Source organism: Ipomoea nil, unplaced genomic scaffold (genome assembly GCF_001879475.1).
Source record: "Ipomoea nil cultivar Tokyo-kokei standard unplaced genomic scaffold, Asagao_1.1 scaffold1875, whole genome shotgun sequence".
Classification (NCBI taxonomy): Eukaryota; Viridiplantae; Streptophyta; class Magnoliopsida; order Solanales; family Convolvulaceae; genus Ipomoea; species Ipomoea nil.
Window position 1 is genome coordinate 607793 of NW_017618303.1, and position 16261 is coordinate 624053.

General features: G+C 40.2%; 2 protein-coding genes and 1 long non-coding RNA gene across 4 annotated transcripts; 2 read left to right on the plus strand and 1 right to left on the minus strand.

Annotated features, from left to right (window-relative positions):
- Positions 1-788: 788 nt before the first annotated feature.
- Positions 789-11435, plus strand: LOC109193427. The gene is made up of 3 exons (XR_002056280.1): positions 789-800; positions 2458-2460; positions 11123-11435. It is a non-coding gene; the product is annotated as an uncharacterized LOC109193427 (long non-coding RNA).
- LOC109193423 (serine carboxypeptidase-like 45) lies at positions 7071-9701 on the plus strand. 2 transcript variants are annotated; one of them, XM_019344287.1, is made up of 11 exons: positions 7071-7161; positions 7195-7384; positions 7477-7578; positions 7683-7778; positions 8039-8131; positions 8230-8309; positions 8390-8671; positions 8745-8869; positions 8956-9048; positions 9120-9237; positions 9414-9701. In XM_019344287.1, exons 1-11 carry the CDS (start codon positions 7090-7092, stop codon positions 9561-9563), a joined length of 1401 nt encoding a protein of 466 aa, XP_019199832.1. In that variant the 5' UTR covers positions 7071-7089; the 3' UTR covers positions 9564-9701. The 2 variants fall into 2 exon arrangements, with proteins under 2 accessions (XP_019199832.1, XP_019199833.1); XM_019344288.1 differs by having other exon boundaries at positions 8230-8294; positions 8384-8671.
- On the minus strand, positions 9732-13658 carry LOC109193426 (protein NEOXANTHIN-DEFICIENT 1-like). The gene is made up of 11 exons (XM_019344290.1): positions 13315-13658; positions 12299-12406; positions 12089-12172; positions 11880-11943; positions 11592-11638; positions 10928-10982; positions 10801-10839; positions 10443-10611; positions 10248-10314; positions 10093-10149; positions 9732-10017 (listed from the first exon to the last, which is right to left on the minus strand). Exons 2-11 carry the CDS (start codon positions 12361-12363, stop codon positions 9780-9782), a joined length of 885 nt encoding a protein of 294 aa, XP_019199835.1. The 5' UTR covers positions 12364-12406; positions 13315-13658; the 3' UTR covers positions 9732-9779.
- Positions 13659-16261: the final 2603 nt, after the last annotated feature.

Below are 16261 nucleotides of genomic sequence, written 5' to 3' on the forward strand. Positions count from 1 at the left end.
ACTTGCGGACGGAGCAGGCACCCATCCAGATCTGGGCATCCTCTTCTACCTCATGGCACAGCCGGATCCTTTTTGGAGCCGGCTCATCAGTTTGACCGGCCGGACGCTTAGAGCTTGGACTCTCTGTCCGAGGAGGAGGCGGCTGCCGAGTGGGCGACACAACTGGCGACGGAGTCAAATCCACCACATTACGAGGTGGTGGGGGAGTTGACCTTGGGGCAGGAGACGGTTGGGAGGAAGAGGCAGCAGCAGTGCCGGAGGTGCGCTGGGTCAGCCGACGCCTCATCTTTTCGGCTCTATCTACCATCTCTGGAGTCAGTTCAGCCGCTTCGTCGGAGCTAGAGGAGTCGGAGTCGTACGGACCTGCGAAAGGGAGGAAAAGTCACGAAGTGTTTCGAGTCGGAATGTGACAAGATGAGAGAAGAAGAGGAACGAGGGGTAACGAAGACTACCTACGGTGGCTGCACCCTCCGGCAGCAAGCCACACTTAGCCATGGCCCGGACTCGGGACCAGTACTTGACGGAGTACGGCCCAAAGCCCTTCAAGAACTCGCCGCCCAGGACCGCATCATCGGAGGAGACGACACGCCGAGATGATGTTATCACATATTTGCTTGTTATTATAGTTATTTTGAATCATCACAGTGATTAAGTTCTTTAATTTTGTCTCTTTAATACATATTTTCCTTGCTATTATCATTTAATTATGGTTCACACTTGTTTTGAATGTTTTACGGTGTTTGTTAGTGTTTTTGAACCATTCTAGGTCAAAGATATGAGCAAGGGAAGTTCAAGGATGAGTTTTGAGCAATTTTGGACAAGTTCGGGACCCAGAGGACTCGACGCGTCGAAAATTTCCAGTAGCATCAGAAGTCGAGACCATCAGGTCTCGACGCGTCGAGCGAGGCGTGAAGAGAAGCCTTAATCACGACAAAAGGGGCGTTGGCAGCAACTCAACTTCAATTCCATTCAATTCCAAATTTCCAATTCCAACTTTGATTTTATAATTAAATTCTTCCATTTTATTTATTTAAATATAGGAATTATAATTCGAGTCCAATTTTGTACAAGATTCCTATTTCATCTCAACTTTGTACCCACTATAAAATCCCTCCTTCCTCAACCCTAACGAACACCGGAGAGATTTTTAGAGTTCTTTGTAGACAAGAAAGAGAGAAATCAAGAGGCTCAAGTCGTCTTTGGAAGCAAGGAGGAAGCCAGGGAGATTTGGGAGAATCGCTTGGTTAATTCTTGTACTCTTTTGATGATTTGTAATCCTTTATTCATATTTGCTATGTATAATTTAGCCATGCTCGGCTAAATTCCTTAGGGATTTTTGGGTGAATTTGTTTATGAACCTATGTGCCTAGTTCGTTAATTTCTTAATATATTTATGTTTGGTTTTATGATTTGTGTTGCAATCTTGTTTTAATCTGTTGTTGTTGGTGATTAAAGGCCTAAATTACTAGCTTCACAGTCATGTTTGTGTCACCAGTGGGAGTTGGGGCATAAATTAGGGCACACACGATTGCACCTAATGGTTGGTCCTTGGGAAAGGGGAACTAATTAGGGGAAGTTTATTCTAGATTATTGCTCATCGGGAGATGGTAGTAATTAGGAATAATTGAATGCTGATCTTTGATCTTATTGGGTGTTTAAGCCATGGGAGTGGAAATTCACTAGGAATAGAGATTACGGGAGTAATTCGATTCCACTTTGCATTCCCACACAAATCTTAATTCCAAACCAAATATTACAAACGTTAATTGGCACTAGGTGATTAAACATTGTGATCCCAAGAATCCTATTTTGCTCTATTGTTTACAAAACCTTGCTACTTATTTTATTCTACTTGCTATTTTATGCAATTAATCAACCTTCAAGTTTTGTTCGGACTAGTTTCATATGAGTAACCTAGTAGCTAGTGATTAATACACCACCTCTCTGTGGTTCGACAACCCGAATACTCCGGGTATTATTTGTTTGCCCCAAATTACAGTAATCACGAGAGCAAGGCTTGAATAGAGCAGCCGGCCACAAGGTCGGAAAGGTGAAGGAAGAGAAAGCAGGGCGGACGAAGAAGTAGAGGAGCTTCCAGTCCTTAATGGAATCGGACAGCCCCTCGAAAAGCTGCCGCCCCGGGCGAGCGGCAACTTGAACAAAGCCCGGCGAGTGCGAGCCGACCTTGTTCACGGTGAAAAGATACCGGAACAGGTTTAGATCCGGCTCGCATAACCACCAGTGGCAGAGGTTGACGAAGCAAGTAAGGAGTCGGTGAGAATTGGGCACTAATTGGCCCGGAACTAAGTTATAATGGCGGTAAAAAAGGGAAAGGAAAGGACACGGAGGAACTCGGAAGCCAAAGGCAACCGAGTGCAGATGAATGCCGACACAACCCTCGGGGGGGTCGTAAATTTGCCGGCCCTCCGGGGCGAGGACCACGGCTGAAGGCCCAAGAAGGTATTGGGCCATTTCCAGGTCCACCGCATAACAACGGACGGTGGCCCGGAAGGGCGGACGATGGAATCGAACTTGCCCCGCGGCCGTCCGATGCCACCCGGCAGAGCCGCCACCGTCGTTAAAGGAGCGGGGCTCAGTGGAGTAACCGCCCCCGAAGAAGAGAGGGTCGGAGGAAGAGAAGACGTCGATGGAACGTCCGCCGGAAGTTCCATACGACGAAGAGAAGACGTCGATGGAACGTCCGCCGGGAGTTCCATACGACGGGGAGGAGAAGAAGAAGACGAAGAAGGAGAAGAAGAAGAGGGAGAGGTCGCCTCCGGGTTATCAGCCGAGTAACGACGGGAAGAAGAAGAATGTGAGGAAGAAGACATTACCTACGTCAGGAGAGAGATCGGAGGAAGTACAGAGTGGCCGGAGAAGCTCAAAGTTGAAGTTGAGAGGAAAGACTGGGGAAGAGAAGGGAAAGAGAGACGAAATGGCTATTTAAAGGGGAGGAATTTCAAAGGACGGCCACGTGCCACCTTCTCGTTGGAGGAAGTGGAGGTGACGGGATGTGAAGGGACGCCGCATTTAATGCCTCAAAAGGCGGGGCGACGGTTCAGGCCTAGGGTTAGCCTACAGACGGCGCGTCTGCCCTAGGCTAGGGTCGAACGTCAGTGACCCGGCCTGCTAAGCCAGAAGACCGTAGTGGGCCATGGCCTCTGGGCCCACGAGATACGAGCTGGAAGCTTCTAGAACGACCCGGTAGAACTCGGCTCATCGAATGATATCAGCCGAGTTCACGAAGAGACTCCGGTCGCCAGGTCGGCAACCGGACTCGGCAACTCCTTCACCAGGAGGGCCTCGCCATAGCGAGACTAGGAATCAGTTCCATAAACCAGAGGTCGGGCGACAAAATAATAAATGGAGGGTCGGACAGAAAAACACACAGTTTATTTAATTAGTACGGGGATTACAAGGCCCAGAACTCGGCCGATGCGAATTACAAGAGAAAAACGGGTCAAGGCTTGGCTTCTTTCTCTGTCGACGGGCGAGCAGTCGGAGGGCCTTCCAGGAGGTACTGAGAGCGGAAAGGTAGAGGACTCGGCTCGGGCTCAGGCATTTCGTCCAAATATACGGCGGGCTTCCCGTCGTCGATCATTTGCAAGGGCCTCTCCAGAGCGCTCGGCGACATGGCCACACTGAAGAGGGGAGGAGCCTCCCACTTCTCTTCCTCCATTGGTTCTGGATCCTCCACCACAGGCTCCATCTCCACCCCAGGTTCCATCTCCACGTCGATAGGCTCCCTACACATCAGGTCCAGCATGTCTGGAGGCACCACGATGGGGTCTGAAGCCGAGTCGCCCACCAGACGACCTCCGTTAGCCAACCTCTTCTGCCGCAACTGCTCCAGACGAGCATGCTCCTTGTTACGAATGGACCAGCGGCGATCACCATCCCTGTAACTCATAGCGCCGTACCTCCGCAAAGTGGAGAATGTTGCGATTTGCATCAACTGTGAGGGGCCTTTATATAGCCCAGCGAAGGCAAATACCTAGGCGATAATCGCGGAGGAGATTGTAACTGACATAACTGAGCCGGATCAGACGGATGACGCGAATCTCTGTCAGAGATTAGTTCCATCAGATCCGCTCGAGAAGAGCGAGATTCGCACGCCAACGCAGAGAAGATTGGATTCGCCCAAGATACGGGGAATCTTGCAGGTGTCAGACTGAAAAGATTCTGATGACGTGACCGACTCCCTGACCAGTCGTCCGGATGAATACGCAATAGAACACGACAAAACATAAGGCAAGGCGAAAATAGCATTTCTTATTATTATTATTGTAAAAAAGAGCATACAAATGGCAAGGAGCTTATTACAATAAGGAATATGAAAATGCTCCTAAAAGAAATTCCTCCGAACTATGGCCGACTCCGGTACATACGATCACTCGCCAGGCGAGGAGGAGTCGCCCCCAAAGAACCCCCCCCCCCCCCCCCCGATGGTCCAGGCGGGGATGAACAGAACGAGTCCCAGAAAGCTGGCATGAGTGGTGGCGCAATTGGCTCCTCATCATCCGGATACTCCTCCAGGTAGCGAGCGCAATCCTCATCGTTCATCAGGCCCGTAACCGGCCCGTCCAGGTCGTCCAGCGGAATTGAGAAGGTCATTCTGAAAGTAAGTTGCTCTGGAACCGCCACCTCAACAAAGGACCCATCTTGAGAAGTCACTCGGGCAGTCGTGGGAGTAGGCGGATGGCGCGAAGGCAGAGCGACCTCGCGACGAGTAGGAGTCGGCGGCTGAGAAGCTGAAGACGTAGCGCCGGCAGGAGACCTCTGAGGGGCTGGGCGGGGAGTCTTCTTTTTGTGTTCCCGTTCAGGCCGAGTCCGCTTGGAGGGCAGCGGACGCCAAGGAGACCCGAAGTCAATCCGCTTTCCTTTCAGAGGAGAACGACCCATGATGGACTTGTGAAGGTAAGAGAGAAGGGAGGATGCCATTTATAGGTGCAAGGTTTAGATAGAAGAATCCAAACAGCCCCGCGAGATCCGGAGAGAATGGCTGAGGATCCGGACGTTACCGAAGGCTATTCAAGGCGTGGATACGGTGATTGAAGGAGATGGACAGTTGCTACTTTTCCAAACCCAGGCTAGCGGACCGGGTGTGGAAAAGTGAGGGACTAGTTGATGGGGTAAGGACCCCGGCCCAAGAGATAGGGGCCCAAAGAAAATAGATAGGAGAAGTGGGCCAGCGTAAAGAGGAGTCCGAAAAGCAATTGGGCCGAGTCCGGGAGCCGGCCCAGGCCCAAGCACGGGGCCCGGTTCAGAGTTGCTAAAGAGGAGCCCAGTGGGAGCTTAGGCCGAGACGAGGAGTCGACCGAGGCCCAAGTCCAGGGAAAGACTCGGTTCAAGGAGCCGTTGAGAGCATTGAAGAGGCTCGTTTAAACGGGAGCCGTTAGGGCATTGAAAGCAGGACTCGGTCGGGCTGTTACAAGCCTGGAAGAGCCGTTGGTCGACCGAGTAATGGCGTCCAACGGCTCCATATCTTAATTAGCCTTGAAGTCGACCATTAAGGGCCTTCAAGTCGGTAGAGGAAGAGCCACTATATAAAGGCTCCTCCATTCTTGTAAAAGACAGACGATTGAATATCCGGAGAGGGGAGAATACCAGAGAGTTTCCGAGTACTAGCACTATTTCCGAGATAGGCATACATTTTTATAAAGGTGTATCCTCCGGCCAAAGGTTGTGTTGGACCTCCTTGGGCCTGAAAACCCTAAAACCATCACATTATGTGGGCTAATAGAAATGACAAATATATATATATATATATATATATATATATATATATATATATACACACACACACACACAAATAAATCTGGGTGGGATGAGGACAAGTCAGAAACTGTAGCTGCTTCATGGTTGCATGCATGATTAGAATCTGCTTTTTAGGGACCAAACTAAAGAGGATGTTTTTGAATCTATAATTATTATTATTATTATTATTATTATTATTATTATTATTATTATTATTATTATTATTATTATTATTACAACTACGTCGTACTGGGTAGGTTGATACTTGTACAAATTAAACCGAGATATATTTGGGTTGTTGGAATATAATAGAAGAAAGCATAAACCCATCAATCATTCAACTTGCTTTACTTCATTCTACTGTGCCCCTGAAAGCTCCAATTCAGAAAAAATATGCTTTTCTTGGAAGGAATAATATAATTACATATGTTGTCATATGTGTCTTTCTTCTTCAATTCCCAGATCCAAATAATTATTACAGCACCACCCGGCCAGGGTATAAGTCTATAGCTAGCTCGTGACCCATATCATATTTTATAAGAGTGTTTGGTAAATGACAGTTAGTTGATAGCTATTAGCTAATTAGATTAGCGAGTTTAACTAGTTGATAGCATTAGTTGATTGTAAAAAAGTATTTGATAAATTAGTTGTTAATTGTTAGCTAATTACATACAAAATTACTTTCTCAAAAAGCTAATTAAGTTTGAATTTTAATATTTTAAAACAATAAGTTGTTACAAAAAACTAATTAATCAAACACTTATGTTGATTGTTTTATACTAATAATGATCAAATAAATTAAAATTAACTAATAAACTAACTATTTTACCAAATAATACCTATATATTTTGTTCACCTCGTATAGTACTACAATTTAAGCATGCATGCAGCAAGTGGTTGTGGCAGCCCAGTGTTGAATTGTAGGAGAATAGCCGTTGGGTTTTAAGTACCCCTACTCCTACTCCTAGCTAGGCCCTGTAGAGGTGTCGTCACAGACCAGTGTTCAATTGTCAGATAATTAGCGTACGACAAAACCTAAAATGCGACGAATAATTTAATTTACATTTTCTTTCTTTGTGTTTCTCTGGAAGAAAACAAGAAGAATCAAATTCAAAACTTTTAACTTGTATAAGAATCATATTTTATATACTTAGTCATTCTTTTGGAGCAGATTATTTATAGTTTTAGTACTAGGGTGTCATGCGCTTTAAATGCAGTAGAACCTTGCAATATATAATGCACGCACGCAGCAGAGAAACATTTTAGATACTAGCTTCTCTTTCTTCTTTTTTTCAATATATTGACACTATAAGCAGAAAGAAACAAAGTGTGATGGCATGTTTATGGTTAAAATGGGCGAGCATAGCTGTTTTACAACTCTACTTTTGGTTGAAGATGGTTGAGTCTTCTTCTTCTTCTTCTTCTTCTTCTTCTTCTTCTTCTTCTGTGTTAGCGGCTGACAGAATTACCCCTGGGTTGCCCGGTCAACCCCAAGTGTGCTTCAGCCACTACTCTGGGTATGTCACCATTGATGAAGAGGAGGAGCATCAAAGAGCTCTCTTTTACTACTTCGTTGAAGCTGAAGTTGATCCTTCTTCCAAGCCTCTGGTCCTCTGGTTAAATGGAGGTCTGCACTCTGCAATATATATAATTTGCTCTTTCTGCTTCTCACTCTTTATTATGTTTCAAGGTTTTAATTTTGGAGTGTGAAAATGATAGGGCCTGGTTGTTCTTCTCTGGGGGTTGGGGCATTCTCTGAAAATGGACCATTCAGGCCAAGTGGGAATGTTTTAGTCAAAAATGAATATAGCTGGAATACAGGTTGGTATTATATTGGAATCCAAATCCTAGAATAATATCCCAGAATATAATGTATGTTTTCTTTTCTGGTGTTAATAATGTATTCATATCAAATTTGGCCGCAGAAGCTAATATGCTGTATCTGGAATCACCAATTGGAGTTGGATTCTCCTACTCCACTAATTCTTCCTCTTATGAGGGCATAAATGACAACATCACAGGTTTTTCTTTTTCTTGAATCTTTGATTTCAAAGTAGTCAATCAAAGTATCTACATTTTCCAGTGCAGTCATGGCTCTATATATCAACTAGAAATCAACTTTTTTATGTTCTTTTTGAAATGTTTCCTTTTTCCAAAGATGAGAGAGTAGTATTGTGTAAGCTTCCACTTTACTGTTACTTTTTGTTTTGTAGATTCCCCTTTCACTACACTCACTGCAACTTTTGTCTGTTTCTTTATGTCTTTGCTTCTATGCTAACAGCTATGGACAATTTGGTTTTCTTGCAAAAATGGTATCTGAAATTCCCACAGTACAGAAACACAAGTCTGTTTATTGCTGGAGAAAGCTATGCAGGTAGGTACCAAAGTTGTTAAAAACAAAAAGAGTCAAGACAGAAAGACAGAACAACACTTGAACATACATGACAACATTTGTTTCTAATTTGTGAGCAGGCCACTATGTTCCTCAGCTTGCACAGATGTTGCTGCAATCCAACGAAAAGGAGAAGCTGTTCAATTTGAAAGGAATTGCGGTGAGGGCTAACACCATTCGAAACAAACACTTAGACATAAATTTTGTTTGCCTAAACTATATATTATTGCCTGCCTGCAGCTTGGAAATCCGGTACTAGAATTCGCTACTGATTTCAACTCGAGGGCCGAGTATTTCTGGTCTCATGGACTGATTTCAGATACTACGTACAAACTGTTCACCTCCGCTTGCAACTACTCTCGCTATGTGAGCGAATACTACAGAGGCTCTCTGTCCCCGGTTTGTGCAAGAGTAATGAGCATTGTTAGTAGGGAAACAAGTAGGTTTGTCGACAAGTATGATGTCACTCTTGATGTCTGTATATCATCTGTCTTCTCCCAATCTAAAGTCCTCAACCCTCAGGTAGCTAGGTTCAATCATTCATTTTTCGGTTGAATTTTCATCTCTGGCTGGTTTGATGATGATTTTTGTGCAGCATGTCAGGGAGACCATAGATGTTTGTGTCGAAGATGAAACTGTGAATTACTTGAACAGACGAGATGTTCAGAACGCAATGCATGCACGTCTGGTTGGAGTTAACAAATGGCTTGTCTGCAGCGAGTAATATAATCATCTTTCCTTCCTATTCAAATCCCAGTGTTTAGCTATGCTTTCTTATGCTTGTATATATTTCCGCGGATGATCAGTGTTTTGGACTATGAGCTGCTTGATATTGAGATACCAACAATCAAGATTGTGGGAAGCATCATCAAGGCAGGAATACCTGTCTTGGTTTACAGGTACTATATATATATTGTTTCAGGAATTAGATGAAACTCCATTGATTGTATACACTGCTTTCTGGTAACAGTGGAGATCAGGATTCTGTAATTCCACTCACTGGAACTCGGAAATTGGTTCATGGACTGGCAGAAGAGTTAGGGTTGAGCACAAGTACACCATACAGAGTCTGGTTTGCAGGGATGCAGGTAATTCCTTGTTTTAATATGATGTTTAATCGCTCAACCTTGTGACCCTAGCTGGCAAAGGACTACTACAAAGACAGTAATCTCGCTTAGCTAACTGCCTCAAACCAAAAAGGCCAATAGGCCGCTCCTGCTAGGACCTGAGAGTCAAACTTGTAACCTTGTGACGTTGTTTTCAGGTCGGTGGGTGGACACAAGTGTATGGCGACATGCTTTCGTTTGCCACAATAAGAGGGGCATCCCATGAAGCTCCATTCTCACAGCCAGAGAGATCATTGGTGTTATTCAAGTCATTCTTGGAAGGCAGCCCTTTGCCAGAAGCATTCTGAGGAGCATAGAGACTTCAAATTGTACATCTTGATAGGTATAAAGATGTTAATATTTTGGGAATGGAAGTTTGCATTTTCTCCTTTTGTTGTATAAACCAAATCATAGCTGAAAGAATTTCTTTTTGGTTGGTTTGTGTATTTGACATGCCTAAACAGTGCATAAAACTGAGATGAACAAATCAGTCAGTCAGTCATTCTTGACATTCAAACAATCAATCAATGACTTCTTGATGAGCACATAGAAACAACAGTAGGAGCTTCAACTTTCATTTTCAGACAACTAAACTGTAAAGCTAGAATTGGTTTTGAAAGCAACACAGATATGCTGAGGTTTCTCTTATTTGGAGCAACTTCTTGTTCAATTATTGAACTTTGGTTTTGGCATTCACAACTTTCCTTCTCTGCCTTCAATGTAGATGGGCCTGAAACTTTTGCCGGCGCCACTTTCCGCACCCTATAATCACACCAACATCTGTTAAAAATTCATTACAAACAGGGGGCGGCATACATTTTTGAATAAGAAAAGAACCTGCACTCAATCTGGCAAGAGTACTTGAGAAGATTGGGATTATGTTTGGTGCGACCGCTGCAATTTCAGAGGAAGAAATCAGTCTTCAGCTAAATCTTTACACAAAAACTTATGAACCCAAAAGTAGAAATAACAACAATAATCTTTAAGTTCACCTAAAACTAGGGAGCGACATTTTGATGAGCGGGCCCATCCACTCCTCCTTCGAAGGTAGCTTACGAGCTGCCATGTTCAAAGTGGACATTCAAAAGCATTGTCAATCCCTAATACTTTTGCTTTGACAATAATCAGAACAAATCTTAGAACTCAGCAAATATTGTAGGTAGGTGAAATATTACGAAAGAACTTACCTGGAGTGAGTATGTTGATATTGCACATATCCATTGCTCTCGGACCCTTGATCTCGGCTACTTTTATGTCCAAGAAATCATTAGGAGGAGTAGAGGGGAATGAACTCAACCCAATCATGCTTAGGAAGTGATTGCCTTTATTTGATGTCTTTGGAATCGGTTCCATTCTCTGTTTAACATAACGATTGAAGCATGAACTTAAAAGATACAAAATCCTTTCTTCTCAAGATCAAAGTGCATCTCTAAACCACCAAGTAATTTTATCATGGCTCGGTTGATTCCATAGATGTGCGAAATCTAGAGTGCATCAATTACAGAATTATGGTCAATGGTATATCTAAGCTGAAGTGTACCGTACCTTTGAAAATCTGGCTACTTGGCTTGGAAGTCCAACATCCTGAGAATAGCAACATGGGGGAATCATGTTAGGAGATTCCTATGTAATTAATGATAATCCATTTAATTTTCTAAGCAACAATGCGTACCTTTCGTCCATGCATGCATGCCTCATCGCTGTTCACCAGCACCCTGGCAGCCCATCTGTTTGTTGGCAGAGAAATACAATTTGCTAGTTACTCATTTAATTCCCGATTATATGTCTAAAATGCTGATTATCACGATAATGTATAAATTAAATTAACCTATGCTTAAATTTATTTACCACAGCTGCAAATATTCAGTTGAGGAGACTACTGGCAACCTATGGCCACAGTTTAGTTGACATTTCTTAGTTTCAAGTCTGATACATTCTAAATATCAGATGCTTATACAAGTAGGTCAAGATTCTTATGATAAAATATTAAATAAATCTAGAAAACAAATTTTAAAAGCATTACCAAATGAAAACTCCATTATTAAATTGCATGGCACATCAATCTATAATTATTTATAGGAAAATGCAGACCCCCATGGGCACTCATTAGGGAGAACAGCTTCCACTCATCTTCCTCCCCCTACCCCCAACCACCCCTCTTAGTACTCGAGTCCATGAATCTGGACTGGCAGTTCAAACTTGTAAAGACAGACAGACGTTCAAGGTGGCCAAAGTGTTTCTCGAGAATATATACTAAGTGTGCATAAATACATACTCGGAAAAAAGATTCATTGTATGTGTGAGTTAACAGGATTAATGGCTTGAGAAGGACTTACGCGCAAGACGTAGGTGGGTTCCACACAATTCCCGCAAGTACCACAAGCTGAACAATTTGACATTAGAATAACAAGATTAGTGTTACTAGTTGACATTAAATAAGCATAAAGGAGCATTCTTTTATTCCCTCTGTCCAGAGACTTAAAGGAGCATGTTCCAAGACACTGGCAATTGCCCATTTTAAAAAACCAAAATTAATCCTTAAATTGGAACTCGTTAAAGATCTAGCATTGTTACTGAAAAAGAATCATTTTAACTTGATGAAATTAAAAATTAGAATAAACTACCTCGTCAAAAGTTCCAGCAGGACTGTCATCATAACTAGCAAGGAAGAATCCACCTAGAGTATATCTGCATGTAGAATAACACCTACATTTTAAATTTATGAAGATTAAAAAAATCATGACCTCTTTCTTAGCTTACTCCAGCGCTTTAATCATCAGTTTCATAACACAGTTATCAAATGACTCTTCAGCCATGCCAAAAGTATGAATACCCGAAAGCCTCAACTAATCTGAACTCTTTAGGAATGAAAGCTCGAGCTGTCTTCGATTTGACAAGATGTAGTTGGTACAAAGCACTGAAACATTTTTAAAAAATGGTTAATAAACGTCCACTGTATTCGTCTGTCTAATGTGGGCAATATAATAGGAAGAGCGCAAGTATATAATTGCAGTATCCTAAGAATTTATCGAACACCACTTGCCTGCCCGTGAATATCCATGGAGGGTTGCCATATCCAGCCGAAGAACCTGTTTGTTTAGTTCCCATGGGCTTGAGTATGGAACAGTAGTATACTAAATCCTAAACGGAGCTGCAAAAAAACAGTTGATCTTGAGTAAAACGTCGTCAAACAGCCAAGAAACAAACAAAAGGGCTTTCTTTGGCCTTCCATTGTAAAGGATATACATATATATATTAGGGGCTGGAATCTTATCCATGTTCATATAATCAATCTAAACAGCTAAACAGGAAACCGGTGTCTAGACAATACCAGTTAACTGTTTTATAGACCTGTGGGTCACTAAGCACTAAAGCAGAGGGGGCATGTGCATAGACAGTTCCAAAACAATTAAGCAGGATACATGTAACCAACTCTGTGCAAGTTGTGCAACTTGCAATCAATCCAGATTTTTACATCATCACCTAAGTACAAAAAGTTGCTTTTTTTTTTGGTTGCATATAAAGAACATGATTGGCCAACCCAATCTAACAAGAAAACCAGACACAACGAACAAAGCAAAACTACTGAAAAGATGTCCCAAAGCAGATTCAAGATTGAAGCCCTGAGGCTGTTCTTCAAGAATTGATGCCTGGCACTCTGGCAGGCAGGCCCCACATAGGCTTCACTAACAAGTAACTTTACCTGCTTCATATTTCCATTCTATTTTGAAGGTTGGCAAGTATATGCCAGCCATATCAATCAATTAACAACCAATTCAAGCAAATATTTTCAAATAAAAACCAAAGCCAAACAAGTACTACTCGAAGAAACAAAAAGAAGCACACTCAAAGCAGAAAAGAAATTATGCAGAAATCCCTCCTACATTGGGTATTTAGCCCATTCCACTTGAGAAGTCAGGGAGGGTATATGCAAAGTTGTTAATTCAGCACAGACAGAAGCGATATGATGAAGAATGAATGATATGGCAAAAAACAAAAAAAAACAAAAAAAAAAAAACAAAAAAAAAAAAACAGTAAAGGGAGGTGGTTTGAACTTACAAAGATTGAATTTTGGAGCTAAAAAGTGCAAGAATTTGGAAGAAAACCTAAGCAGAGAGCATCCTGGCTTGAGGAGAGAGGTATGTAGGAGGGGACCGACAGACATATCACCTATGGGCTATGGAGCTGAAGTTAATGAAAGACGTACGTTTACGTTACATCACCACCAAAATCAAATAAGTGGATAAACTAAAACTGCTCCAACTGATCGACTTTCTCATATAATATAATACTCCTCAGCTCCTTCATTAATTTATCTATCCTCTCACGGTTTTACCGGCGTACAGCAAAACCACACCATTCGCATCTCATCTCACACTGCTTTTAATTTGTCATCTTCTTTAAAATCCCTTTATTTTATTAGTCCAGTACTGCCCCGGCCCCGCCTGCTCAAATCTCCTATTTCTCTCAACTCTCAAATAAACCTCATCTTATCTTTTATGGGATTGGTAAAAGTGTAAAACCAAGAAAGCCTGAGAGAAAAGAAAATGTTTGGGAAATGGCGGTTAAGTTAAATTTTGGCTCATTTGATTATGTTTTGTTAATTTGATTAGTAATAACTTACTTTAAATGTTTGGTAAAATAATTTATTGAGACAATTTGAAAAACTAAGAATAGTAAAAAAAAAAAAAGAATTGTTAATTTATCGACATTAATAATAAAATGAACATTTTATTCTTATCATCCCTAATATTTATATTTCTCTTGCTTTTCATGTGTTTTTTTTTTCTTTTTGTTTATATAACAACAATAATAATATTTTTCTTTCTTTTTGATTTCACTTATTCTTGTAATCAATAATTATAAAAGTAATTTAAAGATTAAGAAATTTGCACAATATATTTAATTATACAATCAATTAAAAATAAATAATTAATTTCTCAAACACTTTTTTACAACTAACTAATATTATTAACTGGTCAAATCAACTAACTCAATTAAGTATCAATTATGAGCTAACTTAATGAAGTATAAATTATTAGGTAACCACCATTTGTCAAATACCCCAAAATATTTATGCACGACAACCCACTAACTAAATTAAGAGCTCGAAAAACATGGTGTATATTTTCTTGTAGGACCAACAGATAACAAAAGTGGATCAAAAGATCATAAACAAATGAAAAGAAAACAAGATAAAATGCTTGGTAAGTAATTACTACCCAACAAAAAGAGTCACCTTTTATTTTTTAAACCAAAGGCAAAAATTATTAATATATTATTAGAGTTGAGTTTGGTGGCAAATTAAACAATTTGATTGTTATTTCTAATATATGATGATTTGTATGGTTTCAATTCAAATTATCAATAACATACTTTGTTGGCAAATTTTACGAGTATGATGTATATGTCATTTTAATTACACTTTAATTTCATTTGACAATATTGTTTTGTTTTTTATTTTTATTTTTATTTTTCCTCTATACTAGTTTCGTTATAACAATACTAAAGTATCATTTTAATTCTACTATAGTTTTATTTGATAGTATACATTATTGCTTGATCTCTATTTTTTGTTTCATTTTTCACATACACACTAGTCTAATTATAGTAATGTTGAATATTATTTTAATTGCATTTCAGGTCATTTGACAATATATGTTATTGTATAGTTTGGGATTTAGTTTCATTTTTCACACATACTAGTTTCATTATAGTAATATTAAAATATCATTTTAATTCCTTTCAGACAAAAGTATCATTATACTACAATTTCATTTGAAAATAATATACTCCGTTTTTCAGTTTCATTTTTTACACACACTAATTTCATTATAGTAATACTAAAGTATTATTTTAATTCTACTATATTTTTATAAAATGATCATGGTACACCCAACGATATGTGGACCAATGGTCCACACTTGATACTTTGTGGACTTGTCGTCATATGATTACATAATAAGTTTTTTTTTTTTTTGTGAGAAAAATGATTACGTAATAAGTTAGTAATCTTTTTTTTTGAAAATTACTGGCTCTATTACATTGTAGTATCTGTTCATATACTTTCTCAACCTACTGAAACACAAAGAACCAATAACGCCTCCACTGAGGCTTGAACTCATAATCTTCCAAATGGAAGTCCAACCCGGGTACTATTAGACCACATAGTCCTGATTAATAAGTTAGTAATCTAAAATTATGAAATCTTATTACCACTGTTGTTGACTTGTTGGATATTACCATTGTTGTTGACTTAGCTCGTTGGGTAATACTGTCTTTGATCATATCAATTGTGTTGATCTAGATTTGTTGGATGGTAAGATGGGTTGAAAAAATTAGCATAAAATGACATTTATAGTTAAGTTTTTTTGTGGCTTAAACCCAATACATCTAGTTAAGTTGAAAAAGATTCGTTAATTTATCCACATCAATCACACGAGTCATTAGTCAGATATGTTTAATTTGATATATTATATATTCAAAACGGATAATTAACCAATGAGAAAATAGCATTTATGACACTAGTCAAGGACTTTGTAATCCAATGACATCAAGTTACTCACTCAAGTGGAAGGTTGTGGGATCGAGTCTCAGTGGAGGCCAGGCGAAAACATCTATAATAATTATTATGTCATTGGAGAAATAAAACTTTTAAAGAATTTTAAGTAACATTTATCTCACACTTAAAAAAGTAAGTGTGTATGTCCCTCTCTCTCTCTATATATATATATATATATATATATATATATATATATATATATATATATATATTGAATCCAGTGCACCCCCTATTCAGGTGAGTTCGTGAGATTCAATCCTGAGCATTCGTTTTGTTATTTTAATGGTTTAGATTTATCAATTGTTTTAAGTAATACGCGCTGTTTTTTAACCTGCTGAGGGGTGTTTGGGTAATTTCGTATTGGCATTAATTTGTTTCCATTTACACACCGTGAATTTTCTTTCTTTCATTATTTCCTATGTATCGAGATTCCCAAATTCTTCC

Bases quoted from the DNA above. Each gene is read 5' to 3' on its own strand.
- LOC109193423 (XM_019344287.1), top strand. From the start codon at position 7,090: ATGGCATGTTTATGGTTAAAATGGGCGAGCATAGCTGTTTTACAACTC. The intron at 7,385-7,476 runs GTCTGCACTCTG...TGAAAATGATAG, and splicing joins GGTCCTCTGGTTAAATGGAG to GGCCTGGTTGTTCTTCTCTG. The intron at 9,238-9,413 runs GTAATTCCTTGT...CGTTGTTTTCAG, and splicing joins TCTGGTTTGCAGGGATGCAG to GTCGGTGGGTGGACACAAGT.
- LOC109193426 (XM_019344290.1), bottom strand. From the start codon at position 12,363: ATGGGAACTAAACAAACAGGTTCTTCGGCTGGATATGGCAACCCTCCA. The intron at 12,173-12,298 runs GCAAGTGGTGTT...AAAATGTTTCAG, and splicing joins CCATGGATATTCACGGGCAG to TGCTTTGTACCAACTACATC. The intron at 10,612-10,800 runs GTACGGTACACT...TATGTTAAACAG, and splicing joins AAGTAGCCAGATTTTCAAAG to AGAATGGAACCGATTCCAAA.